This window comes from Protopterus annectens, chromosome 10.part0, assembly GCF_019279795.1.
Source record: "Protopterus annectens isolate FY-2018-M chromosome 10.part0, PAN1.0, whole genome shotgun sequence".
Lineage (NCBI taxonomy): Eukaryota > Metazoa > Chordata > Ceratodontiformes > Protopteridae > Protopterus > Protopterus annectens.
The window spans coordinates 1,813,525,283-1,813,547,733 of record NC_056744.1 but is presented as its reverse complement, the minus strand read 5'-3'; the positions used below and the strand labels follow the sequence as shown (position 1 = coordinate 1,813,547,733).

The window sequence follows — 22,451 nt, the reverse complement described above, 5'->3', positions numbered from 1 at the left end:
GGGACACTGTTCCCCTGCATGGGGGTCTCCTTGGTAAGCTGTATGCTGACCATATTGTCAGGTAGGTGTCAACCTGTAAGTGCAAAATGACAGGTGATGTACTTTTCATTCTTTTTTGTTTGAATCTTATGGGACTGTGGCAGCTGTCTGGCATAGTGGGTAACGTGCTACTGATGTGAATGCTGGAAGGGCTGGCAGGGCTGGGACTGGACAGAGTATGTGGCACTGGTTTATTTATTCTTTGTAGGGGTAGCCTAGTCCCGTGCTCTACTGTAACTCCATAGAGGTTAGGCATTCAGATATGGACCATAAGGATCAGGCCATGTGCTGGGTTCTTCAGCAGTGGATAGTGCTGTAGTGGAATTTAAGGTTATGTATGGAAGTGAGAGCTTGTCAGTTGGCTAAGGAAATAGAAATAGGGACTGCTGCAGCTCAACTTTCATTCCTGCAGTGAAATTTCCCATGGTTCTCAGCAGTCACCTTCTGTTCGGTGTCAGATGACTGTAAATAGTAGGATGAAGAATGAACCATGTTGTAGTGAGGTTTTGATGGTTGTGAGATACTTGGGTGGCCAGAAACAGAATATAAAATGAGTTTTGTTTAAATGCTTTTATTGTAATATGTAATGAATTATAATGTTAATCTCTTCTATCGTAATGTTTCCTGGATTATAATATCGGTGTCTCTTTATGTTCCATGAAAAATCCTCTGAAGGATTATGCTATGCTAACGAAAACGGATCATTTGTAATCAAGTCTTTAAGTTGTTTCATCAAAGTGACATTATTGCCTTTCTTTTAATACAGGGAGCCAAGGAAATTGAAGAAATGTAAGTATGGATTGTTTGGTTTGGTATGTATATAGAAAGGACCATTTGTGTCATTTCTGCAGTAAATTATTGTAAATGTTGCTGTATGTGAAGGTTTGTGTACTTCTGTGCATGTCAGTATCAGTATGTGTGTGCATGTCTATGTACTTGTGAACATTCTTCAGTAATATGAAGAAGAGCTGAAGTAGTGGTTGAAGCTTGACGATAGTGAGGGTTTGCATGGGGCCTGTAATTAGGGTGGTACAGTGCCTGACAAATGAAATATAGGATGTATCCCAGAAACCAACAGAATTGATTCACTAATCCACTGGTACAGGAACAGGATGTATAACCTACTCTGCCAGTTACCCAGTCTGGCTAGCAGCTTGTGCTAACAGAGCAGAGAATGATTATATTATGTGGGAAGGGGTTTTGTGAGCAGCCAATGGCCGCTTTGTATTTCTCAGAGGAAGGAACTTCCACCCGCGCACCCGTCGGTGGCTTGTCTCCCTCCCGCGCACCCGTCGGTGGCGTGTGTCCCCCCCGCACGCACCCGTCGGTGGTGTGTGTCCCCCCCGCACGCACCCGTCGGTGGCGTGTGTCCCCCCCGCACGCACCCGTCGGTGGCGTGTGTCCCCCCCGCACGCACCCGTCGGTGGCGTGTGTCCCCCCCCGCACGCACCCGTCGGTGGCGTGTGTCCCCCCCGCACGCACCCGTCGGTGGCGTGTGTCCCCAGACGCACCGCCGGTGGCGTGTGTCCCCTGCACGCACCCGGCGGTGGCGTGTGCCCCCCCCGCACGCACCCGTCGGTGGCGTGTGTCCCCCCCCGCACGCTCCTGTCGGTGGCTCGTGTGTCCCCCCCCCGCACGCACCAGTCGGTGGCTCGTGTGTCCCCCCCCGCACCAGTCGGTGGCTCGTGCCCAACTTTTATTTCTGAGGGAGGGGCCTACCACCCATGTAGCATAATCAGTCTTCTCTCATTTTCTATGGGCGGGAACCTGTTGGCCATTAAATGTAAAGTGGAATGCATTTCTACAGATGGATAGGCCCACTACTCACGTATCAACAGTGGTCTGCTTGTAGTTTCCAAGGGAGGGACCCACCACTGTTGCTGCAACCGCTGTGTGCATTGGGGATAAGCAAATTAAAAGTACAACATGTCTTAGTTTAGTTACAAACATGCATCATTTATAATCTATCCAGTCATTGTCAGTCAAATGTTACATAACTCATTCAAATCCTACCTTTTTTAAAACTTTGTTCCTCCTCCAAAACATTCTGCATGTATGCCCTTTTTTAAAAGATCCTAATTCCATTTGTCTCTGTTGCTATAGTCACTGCTTCTAGTACAGTTGGGTTAGACTTCAGTTTCCATTTTTTAGTAATTGCTTTGTGGCAGCCATGATAATTAGATTCAGCAAGGCTTTACTATGTTTAGGCAATTCTGATTCTGTATCATAGCTCAAAAAATAATTTCCTTAGTTGTACCAATTTGCTGACCCAGTATTTATGGTATAGTAGTCTTAACAACTCCTTACACTCCCAAATAATATGTTCCAGTTACTTCTTTCTTCCCCCTCACACTTCAGCATTTGCTGTCTACCTGAGCCTACTTGGGGTATGAAAATGTCTATGTAAATACCTCCAGACAAAGATTCTAAATTATTTGGGGGTCATACATAACACCCCCATTGTTTGTGTGAATTGCTTATCCAGTCTCTTCCCAATCCTCTCTAAACTCCTCTGATTGATTTTTAGTTATCAAGTGTGTTTTATATGCTCTACTAATTATTGCTTTTTTAATAATGCCTTCTAATCTTGATTGTACTAAACTCTAGCAGTGCTGGTCTTTCACTTGGGAGACCCCTATTTCTTCCTCTTTGTTTATACTCTGATAACAGTCCTTGACGTGGAAGACTATTTCTTTCCTGCAGTCTAAATGAATTCTTGGCCTCTTCCCATTCGTTTACCCTTCCCACTCTGATTGTTTGCTTCCAGTACCTTGGTTTCTTTTCTCCAGTAAATTCCAGCCCGCTTTTACTTATCCCTAAATGCAGTCATCCCTGTTGGCAGAATCTCCTTTTTCCATTCCTGTGTTGATTTAGTTTTTAGAATACTTTCTGCTACTTTATTAATGTAATATTCTGTGTGGTTATTGTTCTTGGATCCGCATCCAAAATCCCAGGTGGTTCTTGTTTCCTGAGATTCATCCATTTTATCATCATCCCTTTCCACTTTTGAAATATAACTTTCTGCTTGTGCTTTGTATAGGAACCTTAACTGTGTTGCTTTAAAATACCCCTTCAAATAAGGTCCTCTCAAACCACCTTGTTCTGTTGCAAGGATCAGCTTATACCACTTGACTATTGCTATCTTCCCCTCCCAGATAGTCGTTCAACTTTTAATTGCTATCAACAACTTCTCCTTTGAGTAGTAAAAATAAGCCTGAATTTTTGTGTAAAACTAAAGGGACTAAAAATATTTTGATTGCTTGTATCTTGCTATCCTTATCCATAAATCAGCGCTTCCAATTTCTCAGTTTTGTATTACTTTTTGTTTAATCTCTTCCCACGTGTCCTTAGCTGCCATAATAGAATCCCTTTTGTATCCATATTCCTCTTTTTATCATGTCCCCATAAATATGGGTATTGCTGAACCAATTTGTGTGTAGGTACATAGTTTTACAGCTATTGCCTTTGTTTTATCTTTAATTTTGTATCCAGAAAAGACTTGTAACGGTCTCAAAATGTTCTACAACACTAAAATCCTCTTCTGGTTTTATTGGGTATAAAATATCTAAAAATATAGCTGCTTTTCTTGACTACCATACCAATTATATTCTTGAATTTCTGAGTATCTTATTTTATTTGCCACTGGTTCTTAAATATAAAGTGAATAACAAAGCGAAAAGAGTATACCCCTGCCTGGTTCCACTACTTAAACAGAACTTAATCAGATGCTTTAATTTTCACCGCTTATTCCTCGTATACCCTCGTAATAGACCTTATAATTTTATCAGGGAATGCAGATGCTTCCATTTCCCTGCTCATAAAATCCTAGCTTACTCTTTACATCAAGACCTACCAACAGCAGTGGTGTTTTCCTACTTTCTGCTTCCTCTGGATCATCGTGTGTTAATGTTTGCCCATCCTCCAGAAAACCACACTGATCCATATCTATCAATTTTGGCATTGTCTGTCATTTTAGCCCTATACTTGCTCGTTTTAGTCCTGGTTTAGAAGTGAAGTAGGCCTGCATGAACTGGATCTGATGGGTCTTCGTATTACAGCCATCATCCCATCATCCTTGCTTTCTTCCAGGATGTTGGTGCTTCTCCTCCTCCCTTCTTTACGTATTACAGCCATCATCCCATCATCCTTGCTTTGGATGTTGGTGCTTCTCCTCCTCCCTTCTTTACGTAGTATAGCCATCATCCCATCATCCTTGCTTTCTTCCAGGATGTTGGTGCTTCTCTTTTAAAATACTGTTAAACAAAACTTTCCAGATCTTTCAGTTTTTCCCTCCTTATTTCCAAACTTCCATAGGAATACCATCTATTCCTGGAGACTTTCCTGTAGGTTGGTTAATACATCACCATTTTTATCTCCTCTCCTCCTAACCTGTTTGTAATTGAGCCTCTTCTACTTCTAACCTTTGTATATTTAATTCTTCCATAAATATTTTCATTTGTACCTTTTCCTGATTTCCGTATTTCTCTGCTTTATGCAGATTTTCATAAAATTTCCAAAACATTTCTAGTATATCTACAGGATTGCTAGTTATCTTCTTGTTATAGGCCCCCTAAGCTTGGAGGCAACTGTTTCTACTTTGTTCTTGAGTTGGTGTGCTAAACCTGTTCTCTGGAGTTATTAACAAAAAATATTTGCTTTAACAGCAGCCTTTCGAAGCACGTGCATATGATCGAGTTAATCCCTTGTATCAGATGTCCTTTTCATTCTTCCTCACTTATGGGTTCGTATCCGGTCCTTGGATCGGAGTGCCACATTTACCCAGACTTTGGCTCCAACTCTTGGTATCTGATGTCCTTTTCATTCTTCCTCACTTATGGGTTCGTATCGGTCCTTGGATCGGAGTGCCACATTTACCCAGACTTTGGCTCCAACTCTTGGTATCTGATGTCCTTTTTATTCTTCCTCACTTATGGGTTCGTATCTGGTCCTTGGATCGGAGTGCCACATTTACCCAGACTTTGGCTCCAACTCTTGGTATCTGATGTCCTTTTCATTCTTCCTCACTTATGGGTTTGTATCCGGTCCTTGGATCGGAGTGCAACATTTGCCCAGACTTTGGCTCCAACTCTCTGTATCTTATGTCCTTTTCATTGTTCCTCTCTTATGGGTTCGTATCCTGTCCTTGGATTGGAGTGCCACATTTACCCAGACTTTGGCTCCAACTCTCGAGCTCCTCCATCTAACCATAGTGCCCTACTTAACCTGTATTGACTTCAATCTCATTTGCTACTTTTGCAAACAGATGAAGGTTCCACTCTTGAGTTAATTTAGCTTTGTTATTTTCTGTAAGTTAAATAACTTTTTCTCTAGTTTACCTACAAAACTCTTTGATGTAATGTGATCCTATCTCGCCTACATTCAATACTGATGGGCTCGGAGCCGAGAATCGGCTCCGACTTGGCTGTTCTGACTAGCACGAAGTCTCTCATTGGCTGGGCCAACCCTATATCCCAGGATGCACCACGCCCAGACCCCCAGATCTCATTTGCCGCTCTTGGAGTATCGACGTGGTCTCAACTTGGCTGTGGCTAAGTACCCTCTTTGTGAATATTTTCATATCTCTTAGTAGTTTTCTGTAGGAGAATTTATATTCAAAAGCTATTTTCATAGCTACGTTGTGGTAATTGACGTTGTTTGAGTGGGATTGTTGTTTTCTTGTTGTGTGGTGATCCTTCTGTTTGACGGGCTAGGCCCGTTTTAGTTAGAGGGCCTTTGCCCTATCTTGTGTCTCGGCGTTTAACTTAGCCGTTCACCCCCCCCCCCCCCAGTGTTTAACTTGTGTTGCTGTATCATGTCTACCAAAGATAAAGAACATAAGCTATTGGGTTTTAAAAAATGTGCAAGGTGTAGCTATAAGATAACTAACGACGGTCACGCAATTTGCGTATACTGTCTTGGCGCCAAACACTTGCAAGAATCTTGCAGTTTCTGTCATGCTTTCTCTTCAAGAGTCTTGCAGGAGAGAAAAAATAAACTTATCCTGAAGGGTTTAATTAAACCCTCCTTTGAGGAAGCTGTTTCTTCTCCTTCTGAAAAGTCCAGGGCTGAAAAGTCCAGGGCTAAGTCGAAAAAGAAGTCCCTGGCTCTGTCCTCTTCTTCGGAACTGCCGGAGAAAAGATCCAGGTCGATGTCCCCTTCCTCTGCTCCACTGGTCTCGAAGCCATTGGCTGTGGGGCCTAAAGCTGTGTCTCCTTCCTCGGCTCCATTGGTCTCGGAGCCGCAGGATTCAGGGTCTACAGCAGGGTCCACTGGCTTGGTTCCATTGGTTTCGGAGCCGCAGTTAATACTTTCCATTTCGGAGCCGGCTTCTTCGGTTCCACAGCTTTCGGTGCCGAAGGAGGTTTCGGTGCTTCTCAAGCTTACTTCAGCTCCGATCATCTTGGAGCCAATTCGGAGCCGATGTTCATCGTGTTTCACTATTGCAGTCATGACTGTAGGGTTCTCCCCTGCTGGCAGGCAGTCCTCGGTCGGCCAGAATCCCAAAGTATGGGTCCGGCGTCGGCTGTTCAACCATGCTCCCTGACGTCAGAGCGCCAGGAGTACAAAGCTGACAGCCGACACCATCTTCTCCAGTCTTTCTTGCCGTGCGGTGATAGCAGTTCGCAAGTGCCGATCGGCTGACTCCTGACGTTTTTTTCTGATAAACTTCAGTCCGAAGATTTTCTTCTCCATTCAAAGCTAAGTACCCCGTTGGGGAAACTTTTTTCTTGCTCCACTCCGATGTCAGAAAAAGTTAATAATTGTATTTCATGTGGGAAGCAAATACCTCATAAGGATTTTCATTCTTACTGTATTCCTTGCTTAGGCCCCGACCACGACGTAGCTAGTTGTCGGTTTTGTGCTAGATTCAATCAACGTACAATTAAGTGCAGGTACGATTTTGCTTTTCATTACTTCGGTAGGCGCTTTAACTACAAAATGTCGTCGGATACGGTTCCGGCTACCGGAGTTCACAAACGTCGCAAGGATAAAGACAGGCCTCTGAGGTCCAAATCTGATGATAGTGCACAAGCGGAGCCATCTTCAGGTTCGGCCGTCGTCAGTGAGGCGCTTTTGCAGCCCCTGTCGGCCATTTCAGAACCGATGGCCAAAACGGACTCTCATGAGGAGCCAACCAGGCCTTTAAATATTTCTATTGCAGGACCTTCGGACAATGCTCCTTCGGATGGGTCCGGAGCCGCTGTGCAGGTACCGGCTTCCGAAGGGGTTTTCAGGCCTACTCAGCTTCTAATAAAGGCAAAACCAAAGACAAAGGCAAAGACTCCTTCTAAATCAAAGACTGCTACACAGGCCTCTTCTGAACCGGCTCCCAAGTCGCAGAAACAGTTACTCAAGATGGCGGAGGATTTTACTTACTATGATTAGGGGTTCACATCCCCCTCCAGATAAGAGGCCAAGGCAGGATGTTTATTATGATTCCTCTGATCAGGCTTCTGTTTCTTCAGTTTCTTCTTCTGAACAGGAATATTCTTTCACTCCTTATGAGGATTCTGATGCTGAGGAATCTATTCATTCAGCTTCTCCCCCTGAGGATTTCTCTTTTGGGGAAACTTTGCATGAAATGAGGGAACATTTCCACTGGGAAGGACAGGAGTATTCGGAATGTAAGAAAAGACTGAGGGATTTTCTTCTTCTTCCCCAACATAGACCCCCGGCTATTCCTCCTGTTTTGGATATTGTGGATGATGCCTTTTCGGAGGCTAACTTAACCCCTGACTCTTTTCCTCCTGCTCCTGTTAAGCCTGATAGATATTGCAGGGTTCCTGATTCCCACCAGTTTTTATACAAGAACCCTTCTGCTGACCCTGAAACCATTTCTCAGGGTCCTAAGGGAGTTAAGGCCGCTTCTGCCAAAAATCCCATTCCTACTGAAAAGGATTCTCGATCCTGAGAAAGATGGGGCAAAAAAGTGTACACTTCTGCTACTTTGTCCATTAGGGCTTTAAACTGTCAGTTTCATATGCTGAAATACCAGCAATTTCTCTTGTCTGTTTTAAAACAAAAACTTACTTCCATTTCTGCCTGTGCAGATGATAAGGAATTACATGACTTATTGCATGCCACTGAACAAGTTGAGAAGCATGGTTTACACTGTGGATTTGATGCCTTGGAGGCTTCTTGTAGGGCTGCTGCCACCGGCACAGTCATTAGAAGGCATGCATGGCTAAAGGAACAAAATTTGCCTGAACAAGTAAAGGCTAAATTATTGGATGCTCCTGTTCAGCATAATGTTTTGTTTGGATCAAAAGCTAAAGAGGTGATTAAAAAGATGGAGGATAAGGCGAAATCCATGCAAACAGTTAAATATTTCTTACAAGTACGGCCACCTAGATTCAGCAGGAATTGGCCTTCAAAAAATTGGTCCTTTCCCACTTCAGACAGGCCTCAGAGGGGTAGATATAGACGCTCCAGAGGAAGGCCTCAAACACAAGCTTCTTATAGACCAAGACAGTGGACTGCTTCCACCCCTAGGGGAGGAGAGGACAGGTCACAAACTCAAAGGAAACAAACTCAATGAACTCCCTCTGTTGGGCTACAGGAACTTCTTGCCTGGAAGCCCCTCTCTGAGGAAAACTCTCTCTCTTTTTTATCAAAATTGGACTCAAATAACCCAAGACAAGTGGGTTTTGGATGTGGTTTTAAGAGGTTACAAATTCCATTTTCATACCTTGCCAAGGCCAAGCGGATGGCCAGACCTTCCAAAACATCAATGGACGGAGGCCTTAAACCAGGTGGAAGCTGTTTTGGCTATGAATGCCATAGAACTGGTTCCACTTTCAGAGATGGGACAAGGTTTTTACTCAAGGCTCTTTCTAGTCCCCAGGAAGCAAAACTCATGAAGACCCATTCTGGATCTGTCGGTCTTGAACACCTTTCTAGAGATTCCAAAATTCAAGATGCTTACTCTACAGCAGCTACTTCCAATGCTGTCCAAAGATGCATGGATGGTAACTTTGGATTTAAAGGAGGCATATTTACACATTCCCATCAGGCAGGATCGCAGAAAATACCTCAGGTTCAAGGCCGGATCGAGGCACTTTTCAATTTTCTGCGCTGCCCTTTGGATTGTCTAATGCGCCCAGGGTCTTCACCAAATGCCTGGCTCCAGTAGTAGCTTACTGCAGACTCAAGGGAATTCAAATTTACCCTTATCTGGACGATTGTCTAATTCAGGCAGACAGCAAGGATGTCTTACTCCAGCATCTAGAATTTGTACAGAACCTCCTCAAGTTCCTGGGATTCTCTGTAAACATAAAGTCAAATTTGACACCATCACAACAGATAACTTTTCTGGGTGCTCTTCTAAACACCACAACCCAGATGGCATTTCTGACATCCCAAAAACAATTACAGCTGGCTTCAACTTTCAAAACCTTGGCAACTTTAACTCGACTATCTGCAAGGAAATTCCTGCAGGCTTTGGGGTACATGGCCTCCTGCATCCTTCTCGTACCATATGCAAGACTTCACATGAGGAAAATACAGTGGTACCTAAAAAGTGTATGGTCTCAGCATTGCCACAGTTTAGACATACTGATCTCCGTCCTTCCTTGCCTTCAAAAGGAATTTCTTTGGTGGTCCAGGGCATGTGCTCTAAACAAAGGGAAACCCTTCCGTCTGCCGCCTGCCACTCAGATTCTAACCACGGATGCCTCGGATTATGCTTGGGGAGCCCATTTTCAGGGCAACTGTCTGCAGGGCCTTTGGACAAAGGATCAGAAGCACCTACATATCAATTTAAAGGAAATGTTAGCCGTTCAGAAAGCTCTATTGGCCTTCAGGAATCTTTTACAACCAGGACAACTACTAATACGGACAGACAACACCACAGTTATGTGGTACATAAACAAGCAAGGGGATCTCATTCCTACCCCCTTTGCAGACTAGCCATGGATCTATGGAACACAGCTCTAGCTTGCAATCTGGATCTTCAAGCTCAGTTTCTACCAGGGAAACAAAGCTTCCTGGCAGACAGTCTGAGCAGAAACCTTTCGGATCCACACAAGTGGATGCTGGACACCAAAATATTCAGGATGATAACAGCAGTCTGGGGATGTCCTCACATAGACCTCTTTGCATCCCATCTCAATCATCAACTACAGAATTTTTGCACCAGGACTTTCCACAGAGAAGCTTGGAAGGTGGAATCCCTGTCATTCAGTTGGAGGAACCTCTCTGGATATGCCTTTCCGCCTCTTCCTCTTCTTCCACGGGTCTTTTTGAAGATAAAACAGGACAAGCCCAAGATGATAATCTCGCTGGCTCCAAATTGGCCTCTGCAGTTTTGGTATCCAACTCTAAAAAAGCCTATGTCTAGAGCCCCCTTGGGTTTTACCTCAGTCTCCGAACCTTCTGTCCCAACTTCAGGGTCAGATTCTACACTCTCATGTCAGAACTCTCAGCCTGGCGGCCTGGTTAATCCAAGACCTTTGATTTCTTCTTTCCTACCCAGGCAGGTTATGGATGTCATTTTAGAAGCCAGACGTCCTGGTACTAGAAAATCTTATGCAGGTAAATGGAAAAGATTTTGTTCCTGGATGCAGGCTCAGGATTCTGATCCTCTTCTTCCTAACATTACCTTAATTCTACTTTACTTGACAGATCTCTTACATAACGGTCTCTCTTTCTCTTCCATTAAGATACATGCCTCTGCTATTTCTGCTCATTATAATACAGACCCTCATTATAATACAGACCCTCCCATCTTTTCCCACCAGCTCATGAGACAGATGTTCTTCGTCTTCCATTGCTGCAGTCCTGACTATTGGGTATAGTCCGCGTCCAGTCGGCCCGAATACCAGAGTATAAGGCTGACGTCGGTCAGGGCGCATTAGACTGACGTCAGTACGTCAGGGTACTAATGCGCATGACCGACGTCATATCCTCGGTCTTTTTTGCCGCATGGTCCGATGCAGAAGCAGTTTTGCGAGTGCAGGTTGGCGTTCTGAAATATTTCCGAAACCGGAGTTTCAGACCGAAACAGAGTTGGCTAAGTACCCGTTAGAACATTTTGTTTTTTCTTGCCTCAGTATTTTACCGGATGTCAGAAAAAGTGAATAACTGTATTTCTTGTGGGAAACAGATACCTCATAGGGATTATCATACCTTGTGTATACCTTGTTTAGGGCCTGAGCACGACGTTGTTGGTTGCCGCTCTTGTGCTAGGTTTAACAAACGCACTATTAAGAGGAGGTTAGACTGTGCCAGGTTAGTGTTTGGGAAGCGTTGCAATTATAAAATGCCGTCGGATGCTCCGACGCCCGCTTCCTCCAAGAAGCGCAAGGATAAAACAGTGAAGCCTAGGGTTGATGAACCGGCGGTCCCGGACGTCGGTTCTTTAGAAGGCTCAGTGGAGCCGGAGGTTTTGCCAGGAGTTTCCATGGAGTCCCAGGCAGAAACTATACTGTTACAGGATGTGCCTTCGCAGGAGGTAGGCCAGGCTGAGGGGGCTTCTCAGGTGACTGTTCTTCCCTCTCTTCCCAAGGTAGTTAGAGCCTCTCCTTCTGTTGCCAAAACTTCTTTGAGAGGTAGGCCTAGTTCAGCTTCAGTGGGGGCTTCTCCTAGCATTTCGGGTTCTGTACCTAAGAAACATATGCTTAAAATGGCAGAAGATTTGATTACTATGATTAGAGGTTCTATGCCCCCGCCTGATAAGAGGCCTAGGGTGGAACCGGAGTTTGATAGTTTTGAACAGTGTTCAGAGGCTTCAGAATCTTCTGTGGAAGATATGCAGGAGTATCCTACTTATTCTGATTCTGATGTGGATGATTCCACTCCTACAGCTTCTCGTCCTGAGGATTTCTCATTTTCAGAGACTCTGCATTCCATGAGGGAGCACTTTAAATGGGAAGGCCAGGATTACTCTGATTCCAGGAAAAGGCTTAGGGAATTCTTGTTTTACCCCAGCATAGGCCTTTAGCTATTCCTCCTGTGTTGAATGTGGTGGAAGATGTTTTGCAGAGGCTTCCCTGAACCCTGACTCTTTGCCTCCTGCTCCTGTTAAGCCTGATAGGTATTATAGGGTGCCCGAAGCTCATAAATATTTGTTTAAGAGTCCTAGGGCGGACCCAGAAACTATTTCTCAAGGGCCTAAGGGTGTAAAGGCTTCTGTGGTTAAAAATCCTGTTCCCACTGATAAAGAGGCAAGGGCTTTGGATAGGTGGGGAAAGAAAGTGTATACTTCTTCCACTCTAGCCATGAGAGCATTGAATTGTCAGTTTCACATGCTAAAATATCAGAATTATCTCCTTTCACAATTGAAATCTAAGGTGGATGCTTTGGCGGAAGGTATTGAGTGTAAAGAGTTGCTGGATTTGGTTCATGTGTCTGAACAAGTGGGTAAGCATTCTTTGCAATGTGGTTTTGATGCTGTACAGGCCTCCTCGAGGGTGGCTGCTACCAGTTCTGTTCTTCGCAGGCATGCCTGGTTGAAGGATCAGAATTTAGCTGAGCATGTTAAGACAAGGATTTTGGATGCTCCTTTACAGTCTGATGTGTTGTTTGGATCGCCTGTGGAAGCAGTTTTAAAGAAAATGGAGGACAAAGCTAAGTCTATGCAAACTGTTAAAGATTTTTGCAGGTGCAGCCACCAAAGTTTAGTAGAAATTGGCCTGCTAAGGGGTGGACATATCCTGCTTATGATTCCCAGTCTAGGGGTAGGTCTAGACGTGGTAGGGGCAGGGCTCAAGGTTCTTTTAGGCCTAGAACAGGGAGTTCACCTGCTCAGACTTCTGGTGAGGGCAGGGGTCAGTCCTTTCAGAACAAACTCAATGACCTGTCTTTTCAGCTGCCAGCAGATTCACGTTTGGCAGCTCCTTTGGGAGGAAGACTGTCTCTTTTCAAAGAAAATTGGGATTTAATTACTCAAGACAAATGGGTGTTAGATATCATTCACCACGGTTACAGATTTTATTTCCATACAATGCCCCCTTTCAAAGGCATGCCAGACGTTCCTCCTCCACAAAGAAAAGAGGCTCACAAGCAAGTTTCTCAGTTACTCCACATAGGGGCCATTCAGCCAGTCCCTGTATCAGAAAGGGGCCTAGGATTTTATTCTCGCCTGTTCCTTGTACCAAAGAAGGGGAACACGTGGAGACCAATTTTGGATTTATCTCTCCTCAACACGTTTTTGGACATTCCCAAGTTCAAGATGTTGACGTTACAACAGCTTTTACCTCTGCTGGGCAAAGATCACTGGATGGTAACTTTAGATCTCAAGGAAGCTTACCTTCATGTGCCTATAAGGCTAAGTTGCAGGAAGTATCTGCGGTTTCGAGCTGGAAATTCTCATTATCAGTTCTCTGCATTGCCCTTTGGCTTATCTACTGCCCAGAGTATTCACAAAGGTTCTGGCTCCAGTGATAGCTTACTTCAGGCTTCAAGGAATTCAAATCTATCCTTACTTGGACGACTGCCTGATTCTGGCTCAAGAAAAGGAAGACCTTCTGCAGCATCTGGAATATGTTATAGCAGTGCTAAGATGCCTAGGGTATTCTGTGAACGAAATAAAGTCCAGTCTAGTACCCTCTCAAGACATGTGCTTTCTGGGTGTGAGACTGAATACAGCAGCCCAGATGGCCTTTTTAACCCCGGACAAACAAAAGAGTCTGTCACTTTACTTCCATCAACTATCTCATCAGTCCGTGCTGACTGCAAGGACAGTCCTTCAAGCATTAGGGTTCATGGCATCTTGTATTCTGGTGCTTCCCAATGCCAAACTGCATATGAGGAAGCTACAATGGTATCTCAAAATGTATGGACACAGCACTGCCAGGATTTGGACACTGTCATTCAAATAATACCTTGCCTTCAAAAAGAATTCTTGTGGTGGGCTCAGGAATGTCACCTAAACAAGGGACTCTCTGTGACCCGGCCAGAGGCGAGTCAGATCTTAACGACAGATGCCTCGGACATTGCTTGGGGAGCTCATCTAAATGGAAAGTGGATACAAGACAAGTGGCCTGCCAGACTACAGCATCTACATATCAACATGTAGGAGATGTTAGCAGTCCAGTTTGCATTAATGGCTTTCAAGGAGTTACTTCTTCCAGGGCAGGTGTTGATTCTAACAGACAACACAACTGTCATGTGGTACATCAACAAGCAAGGGGGAACACATTCTTATCCTCTATGCAGGCAAGCAATGATTTTATGGGAGACTGCGCTAAGCTTGCAACTAACTCTTCAGGCAAGGTTTCTGCCAGGAGCACAGAACTCCTTAGCAGATGTGTTAAGCAGACAAATCATGGATCCCCACGAGTGGAAACTGGATCTTCATGTATTTCAGAAACTGACAGTGTCATGGGGAACTCCAGACATAGATCTGTTCGCTTCTCCACTAAACCACCAGCTGCCAAAGTATTGCACAAAGGGGTTTCATCACACAGCTTGGAAAGTGGATGCTCTGTCTTTCAGTTGGAAAAACCTTCATGTGTATGCCTTTCCACCTCTGCCTCTTCTTCCAAAGGTACTATTAAAGGTCAGACAAGACAGGCCAAGGATGATTTTGATAGCTCCAGATTGGCCTCGGCAACACTGGTACCCACTACTACGGAGTCTGGTAAAGAAGCCTCCATGGCCTTTACCTCTGATTCCTCATCTGTTATCTCAGAAGGACGGTCATCTGCTCAATGTCAAGCTTCATTCTCTTCATCTAACAGCCTGGCATATTCTGTGTTGAAACACAGCAGGTCTCACCTTCCTCAACAAGTTTTAAATGTGATTATGGAAGCTAGAAGACCTAGTACAAGGAGAGTGTACGCAGAAAAATGGAAGAGATTTTTATTTTGGAGTACAGCAAAGAATTTGGAGATTTCTGAGCCTAATTTGAGTGTGGCTCTTCAATATCTTACTGAGTTATTGGACAAAGGTTTGTCCTTCTCTTCCATTAAGATTCATGCTGCAGCAATTTCAGCTCACTATGATTGTGACCCACCTTTGTTTTCGCATCCTTTGTTCAAGCAGTTTCTTAGAGGGGCAAAGAATATAAGACCCGCACGTAGAGCTCCTACTCCTGCTTGGGATCTCAATTTTGTGTTGGAAAAACTTACTCTACAACCTTTTGAGCCTGCAGCTACTGCTGAATTGAAATACTTGTCATGGAAGACTGCTTTTCTGTTGGCTATTACTTCTGCAAGAAGGGTGTCTGAGTTGCAGGCCCTTATGGCAGTAGAGCCCTTTTTGATTTTCCATAAGGATAGGGTATCATTACGTACTAATCCTTCCTTTTTGCCTAAGGTGGTTTCTAGTGTGGCTTTAAACCAAACTATTCATTTGCCTACATTTTATGCAGACCCTCAAAATAAAGGGGAAAAGATTTTGCACACTTTAGATGTACACAGGCAATTGCGTTATTATTTAAGCAGGCCTAAGGATTTTAGGCAGTCTCAGCAGTTGTTTGTTTCTTTTGCTTTGAGTTCACAGGGCAAGCCTGTGTCAAAACAAACTATTTCTAGGTGGATTGGCTTTTGCATTGCATTTTGTTATTCCCATCATGGCAAGGAGATTCCAGCTGGGATTAGGCCTCATTCCACTAGGGCTACTGCCACTTCAACAGCATTTCTAAGGGGGGTGGCAACTAAGGATATTTTGGAAGCAGCTACTTGGAGTTCAGTGCATACTTTCTCTAAGCATTATCACCTTCCTATCTACTCTAAGTCTAGGGCTGGTTTTGCCACAGCTGTTTTGCAAGGCATGTTGTCAGCTCCTACTTCTTTATGATTTGCCAGCCTCCCTTACCTCTGCTTTGGGATTCTACCCAATAGTCAGGACTGCAGCAATGGAAGACGAAGAACATAGTACAGTTTTGTACCTACCATAAATGTAGATGTTCGAGGATTCCATTGCTGCAGTCCAATTTACCCTCCCTCCTTCCCCTCTGTATTTAGGGGTGGTTGTGTAGGTGAATTTACATGCTTATATTTTTGTATATATTGTTGTATATATTGTACATGTTTTTGGTGCAGGTTTTTTGGGACTTGTCTTTTTAGGGTCTTCTGACATCTGGGGCAAGAAAAGACTGAGGATATGACGTCGGTCATGCGCATTAGTACCCTGACTTACTGACGTCAGTCTAATGCGCCCTGACCGACGTCAGCCTTATACTCTGGTATTCGGGCCGACTGGACGCGGACTATACCCAATAGTCAGGACTGCAGCAATGGAATCCTCGAACATCTACATTTATGGTAGGTACAAAACTGTACTTTTCTCAGAGGAGCTAAGAACTTAAGACCTCCTAGATCTCCTCCCATTCCTGCTTGGGATCTCAACTATGTTTTGGAAAAACTAACCTTGCCTCCTTTTGAACCTGCTGCCTCTTCTGACATCAAGTTTTTATCTTGGAAGACAGCCACCTGTTAGCTCTGACCTCTGCCAGGAGAGTTTCAGTTTTACAAGCTCTTATGGCTGTGGAACCTTATATTATTTTTCATCAAGACGTTATCTTTGAGGACTAATCCTACATTCATGCCTAAGGTGGTTTCCAAGGTGGCTTTAAATCAAACTATCCACTTGCCAACCTTTTTCCCCACTCCTCAAAATAAAGGGAAAAGGATCTTACATTCCTTGGATGTACACAGACAACTACGTTTTTACCTGGACAGAACCAAGGACATCAGAAAATCAGAACAATTGTTTGTTTCTTATGCTTCAAGTTCCTAAGGCAAAGCCATTTCAAAACAGACCATTTCTAAATGGATTGCTCATGGAATCAGATTTTGTTATTCACATCATGAAAAGCAAATCCCAGGGAATATACGGACTCATTCCACCAGAGCTGCTGCCACTTCTGCGGCCTTCCTCAGGGGAGTTCCTACTAAAAACATTTTGGAAGCTGCAACTTGGAGTTCAGTGCATACTTTTTCTAAGCACTACAATCTACCTCTCTACTTTAAGTCTAGGGCAGGCTTTGCCTCTGCAGTCTTGCAGGGCCTTTTATCCGCCCCTTCTTCTTTATGACCACCTCCCTTTCTTTCAGCTTTGGGATTCTACCCTACAGTCATGACTGCAACAGTGAAACACGATGAACATAGTACAGTTGCGTACACCTACCATAAATGTAGATGTTAGAGTGTCTTCACTGTTGCAGTCTGGGTTTCCCTCCCTCCTGTCCCCTCTTATTTTTACTTTTGTGTAGTTCCTTTTTTCACCATTCTTCTGAGGTGTATTTGCAAAGGTTATGGGACCTTTTTCATTTTGGGACTCCTGACATCTGGGGCAAGAAAAACTGGAGAAGATGGCGTCGGCTGTCAGCTTTGTACTCCTGGCGCTCTGACGTCAGGGAGCATGGTTGAACAGCCGACGCCGGACCCAGACTTTGGGATTCTGGCTGACCGAGCACTGCCTGCCAGCAGGGGAGAACCCTACAGTCATGACTGCAACAGTGAAGACACTCTAACATCTACATTTATGGTAGGTGTACACAACTGTACTTTCTCCTAGTCCTGTCTCGGATCCGATGGGAAAGGTTTCTCGACCCCCTTCTGTCTCCTCCAGGTCCTCCAGGTTATCTGATTCGGATGTAGATAGGGTGGTCCAGAGACTCCTACAGTCGCCAGTGTTATCCAAATTATTTTCGGCTCCAGCCCAGTCTGCTCCGGAGCCCACCATTGTATCGGTTCCATTCCTTCCTCCTCCGACATCCTTGGTGCTGTCTGAGTCGGAGAGTGCTGAGTCGAGTGAAGTCCTTGGTTCGGTTCTGAGACCCCCCGCCAGTCTTTTGGTTCCGGCCTTGACTCAACCTTCTCTAGTCCTTCTGCAGGTTTTGGTACGCGGGGGTCCTCAGTCGGGCCAGAGGGTGATACATCGGGACCACTGACTTCGGTTCTGAGTCTCCCCCTTGGTGCTTCGGCTAGGGGAACCCCGACTCCGGTCATGGCTTCGGAAACGGGCCCTTCCTCCGATTCGGGGGGGCCTGCCTTCGAGGCGATGAGGAGCACGCTGGTCAAGTCCTTGGTGACTTCACCCAAATCGGCTTCTCCCTCCCTGGACACTACGACTAGAGTTTCTGGCGACCCTCTATCTCTGGACATCAGGGCTCCAAGGCCTGAGGACACCTCCATGTGTGGTCCCCTGCTTTCTGAAGGCCCTTCAGAGTTCGTGCCTGAAGAGCCTCCCAGAAAGAAGCTGTGTAAGAGGAAGCACCTAGACTCCCCAGATGAGTCTGTCACCTCTGACACCGACCTCGATGATGCAGAAGGGTCCCCGAAGTCGTCCTCGGATGATGTCTCGTTCTCTGACATCCTGGAGATCTTGAGACAGCGGGGCGACTGGCCATCCAAAAACCCTTCTGAGGAGTCATCGTTCTTCCTCAAGGCCTTCAGAGCCCAGCCTTCCGCCTCTTGGGCGTCTCCACCCTTCGATGAATTGTTGGATCTTATTTGTCGAAGGGTGTGGGAACACCCTGACTCTGTGGAGCCAGTTCCTAGCCGCCCCAATAAGTTCTTGTCTGCGCCTCCTGGAAAATAATTTTTGACCAAGGAAGTACCCGTAGATGCTACGGTGGTGGCGTCTGGACGTGGCAGAGGCTTCTACTTCCATCCATCCTCCTAATAAGGAGTCTAGGAGCATGGATAGGTATGGGAAGTGTACCCTGTCTTCAGCAACCTTTACTTTGCGGTCGCTGAATTACTTGTCATTTTACGCGGCTCCAAAGGGATCTCATTAAAGAGTTGGAGATACCCTGGCAAGTAACGTGCCTGAGGCATTGACCCAGTCTGTTAACGCCCAGCTGTCTACCCTTTCTTCCATTGTCAACTCGTCCATGAGGCTCATATCATATGCAGCCGAGGGGGCGGGTAGAGCAGGGAGTTCAGGCATAGCCCTCAGGAGGCAAGCTTGGATGCGCTTGTGTCATTTTGCGGAGGCTTTCAAGTCTTCTTTCACGGATGCCCCTTTCGACAGGTCCTCCCTTTTTGGACACAAAGTGAAAGACACCCTCACGAGATGTGAGCAGGAGTGTAAGACTTTGTCTGCCGTTGGGGCCCGTTTTTTTCTCCCCTCTAGACTTTATCCCAAGGCTCAGAGGGGAGGAAAAATGTGGTTCAGAAAGTCTCAAAAGTCTTCCCCCACCCATCAGAGTGATTCCCCCTCCAGAGGCAGACGAGGGGGAAATTACTCCAGAAGACGTCACTACAGAGGCGGCGGAGGCCCCCGCAATACAAGAAACCTGCAAATCCTTTTGTGGCTCCTCCTTCCAGCATCCCTGAGGGATTACCCGACTGTGCGTCTCCGGAGCCAGTCGGTGGTCGTTTTTCAGAGCACCTTCAGGCCTGGGAGTCCATCACTCAGGATCGATGGGTGCTTTGAATCATTGCCGGAGGTTATACCATTCCCTTCATCCGTTCTCCCCCACCGTCAAAAAGAATCCTGGACATTCCACCCAGTCAACGGGATCAAGCAGCACTAGAAATCTCAAAGCTGATAAGAAAAGGAGCCATCCAGTTAGTCCCCGCAGACCAGATCGGATCAGGAACTTACTCAAGATTATTTTTGGTGCCGAAGAGAACAGGGGACTTGAGACCCATTCTGGATCTCAGCCGTTTAAACCGCTTTGTGAAAAAGTCCAAGTTCCGAATGGTCACGTTACAATCCATTCTCCCCTTGCTGGAGAAAGGAGTATGGATGTGCTCCATAGATCTCAAGGACGCCTATTAACACATCAAGATAAACAAGGCCTCCAGGCATCATTTACGCTTCCAGCTGGGAGCCAGTCATTTTCAATTCTGGGCCCTGCCCTTGTGTCTCACCACAGCCCCCAGGGTGTTTACCAAGTGTTTGGCAGTGGTGAAGGCTCACCTGAGACGTCTAGGATTCCAGGTGTTTACTTATCTAGACGACTGGCTCCTCACCGCCCCCACCAGGCATCTACTTCTTCAAGCCATGAGAACCACCTTCAAAAGGGGACGTCTGATAGGAATTGCCTTCAATTGGGCAAAATCTGAATTGCTGCCATCACAGCATATCGGCGCAGAGCTAGACTCTGTAGAGATGTGAGCGTTCCTACCCTTAGACAGAATAAAGGTGTTACAGGCTCAAGTTATGGCCTTATTGCCCCGCAGAAAAGCTCAAGCCAGAACAGTTTTGCAGTTGCTGGGAACAATGGCGGCTACCATCCTTCTAGTCCCTCTTGCCAGATTGCACATGCGAATACTTCAATGGCTCCTTTCGGCCCAGTGGTCATATCAGGATCTGCCCTTTTCCCATCCGGTTTTCATTACGGAGATATGCAGACAAGATCTTCGTTGGTGGCTTCTCCCCTCCAGTCTGAATCAAGGAAGATCGTTCATCCCCCCGTTGCCACGTTAACCACGGACACCTCCCAGATGGGGTTGGGGGCACATTACCTGGGCAGGACGGTACAAGGTACGTGGCAAGATCTCGAGACTCACTTGGATATCAATGTTCTGGAGATGAGAGCAGTGCTTCTAGCGTTGCAGACACTCCACAGCTTTCTTCCCCAGGGAACTATTGCAATTCTTTCCGACAATATGTCGGCTGTCTGTTATCTGAACAAACAGGGGGGAACCAAGTCCCTATCCCCTTTACAGGGAAGCCATGAGAGTGTGGAACTGGGCTATCGCTTCCCAGCGCTTTCTAGTGGCAACGCACATTCCGGGGAAGTCCAACGTGATTGCAGACAGGTTGAGCAGAGCTATTCTTATGCCTCACGAGTGGTCCCTGAACGATTGAGTGGCGGCTCAGATATTCTCCAGGTGGGGTCTTCCCTGCTGCGACCTCTTTGCCAGTCCCCTCAATGCGAAGTGCAGAAATTATTTCACTCTAATCCCTCCTCAAGGGGAGCCGCCCAGGGATGCTCTAGTCCATGATTGGCCCTCCCGTCTGCCCTACGCCTTCCCTCCGGTCCCTCTCTTGCTAAGAGTGATTCAGAAGGCAATCTACGCGGGAAGCAGCATGATTTTGATAGCACCACTCTGGCCCCGTCAAGTTTGGTTCCCCTTCCTTTGGAAATATGCGGTGGATGGGCCTTGGATCCTGGACTCGGCTCCAGACCTATTGACTCATCAGTCGGGACAGCCTCATCCATCCCTCCGAACTCTGACTCGCTGCTTGGCTACTCCACTTCCTTCCTTAGACAGACAGCATAACCTTACCCCGGAGGTACTACAGATTCTGTCCTCCTCTCATAAGTCGTCTACTAGAAAGATTTACTCTAGTAAATGGAAGAGGTTTGCTATTTGGGCTGAGCAGCGTGACCTTAATCCCCTCACAGCCCCTGTGTCAGCGTTGTTGGATTTCTTGGAGACACTTTTTAGACAGGGTTCTGCTGTCTCCACTATAAAGGTCCAATTGGCAGCGATCTCTAATTATCACGTAGCTCATGAGCCTTCCCTCATGGGTCATAAGCTGTGTAAAGCTTTTCTGAAAGGAGCCTGGTTAATTCTCCCCCCGATTTCGCAACCCGTTCTACCATGGGACTTAAATATGGTGCTCGGAGCTTTGACGTCTCCTCCCTTTGAACCTGCAGCCACTTGCGAATTAAAGTTCTCATCATGGAAGACTGCATTTTTGGTAGCCATTACTTCAGCTAGAAGGGTATCGGAGCTTCAAGCCCTTTCTGTCAAACCTCCTTATTTGATTTTTCACAACGACAGAGTATCTCTAAGACTAAATCCTTCCTTTCTCCCTAAGGTATCTTCTGCTTTTTGTCTCCAACAGGCTGTTGAGCTTCCAATCTTTTTTCCACAATTCTCTAACAAAGCAGAATACATATTTCACCAGTTGGATGTACATAGACAATTGAGGTTTTATTCGAATAGGACACAACAGGAGAGAAAATCAGACCAGTTGTTTGTGTCCTTTTTGGACAACAGAATTGGCAGATCTGTAACCAAGGCGACTATTGCTAGGTGGATTAGAGATTGCATCTCATTCATTTATGCATTGAAGGGTAGGAATCTTCCTTTCCAGTGAAGGCGCATTCTACCAGGGCTATGGCAACTTCAGTGGCCTTTCATGCTAGGCTGTCCGTGGATAAAATTTGTGCAGCGGCTACTTGGACTTCTCCATATACCTTTATTTCTCATTATAAATTGGACATGACATCTGGAGGTCGTGCTTCCTTTGGTTCCACAGTGCTCAGGAGTGTTTTCCAGTGAGCCTCCCAGGATTTAGGTGCTAGGGACGTTGTCCCATCACTATTGAATGTAGGCGAGATAGGATCACATTACATCTCTTAGTTATGTACTTACCATAACGATAGATGTATGTGATCCATCTCGCCTACATTCTTATGTACCCGCCCTCCTTCACCCTTCCTGTTGGATTTGGAGGAGACCAGTATTGTTTGATTCCCATGAGGATATTATTTTTTCTCTCCTCTTACGCTCGTCTCTTGGGTGTTCTGTGGGTGGAAGAATGTGTTGGGGGCA

General features: G+C 45.7%; 1 protein-coding gene across 1 annotated transcript in view; it reads left to right on the top strand.

Annotated features, from left to right (window-relative positions):
- LOC122814512 overlaps positions 1 to 22,451 on the top strand; it is a 393,708-nt gene that overhangs the window by 239,475 nt on the left and 131,782 nt on the right. The window contains exon 6 of the mRNA XM_044087086.1: positions 806 to 828. Coding sequence (XP_043943021.1) covers positions 806 to 828 — 23 coding nt within the window. The remainder of the gene's footprint in view (positions 1 to 805; positions 829 to 22,451) is intronic.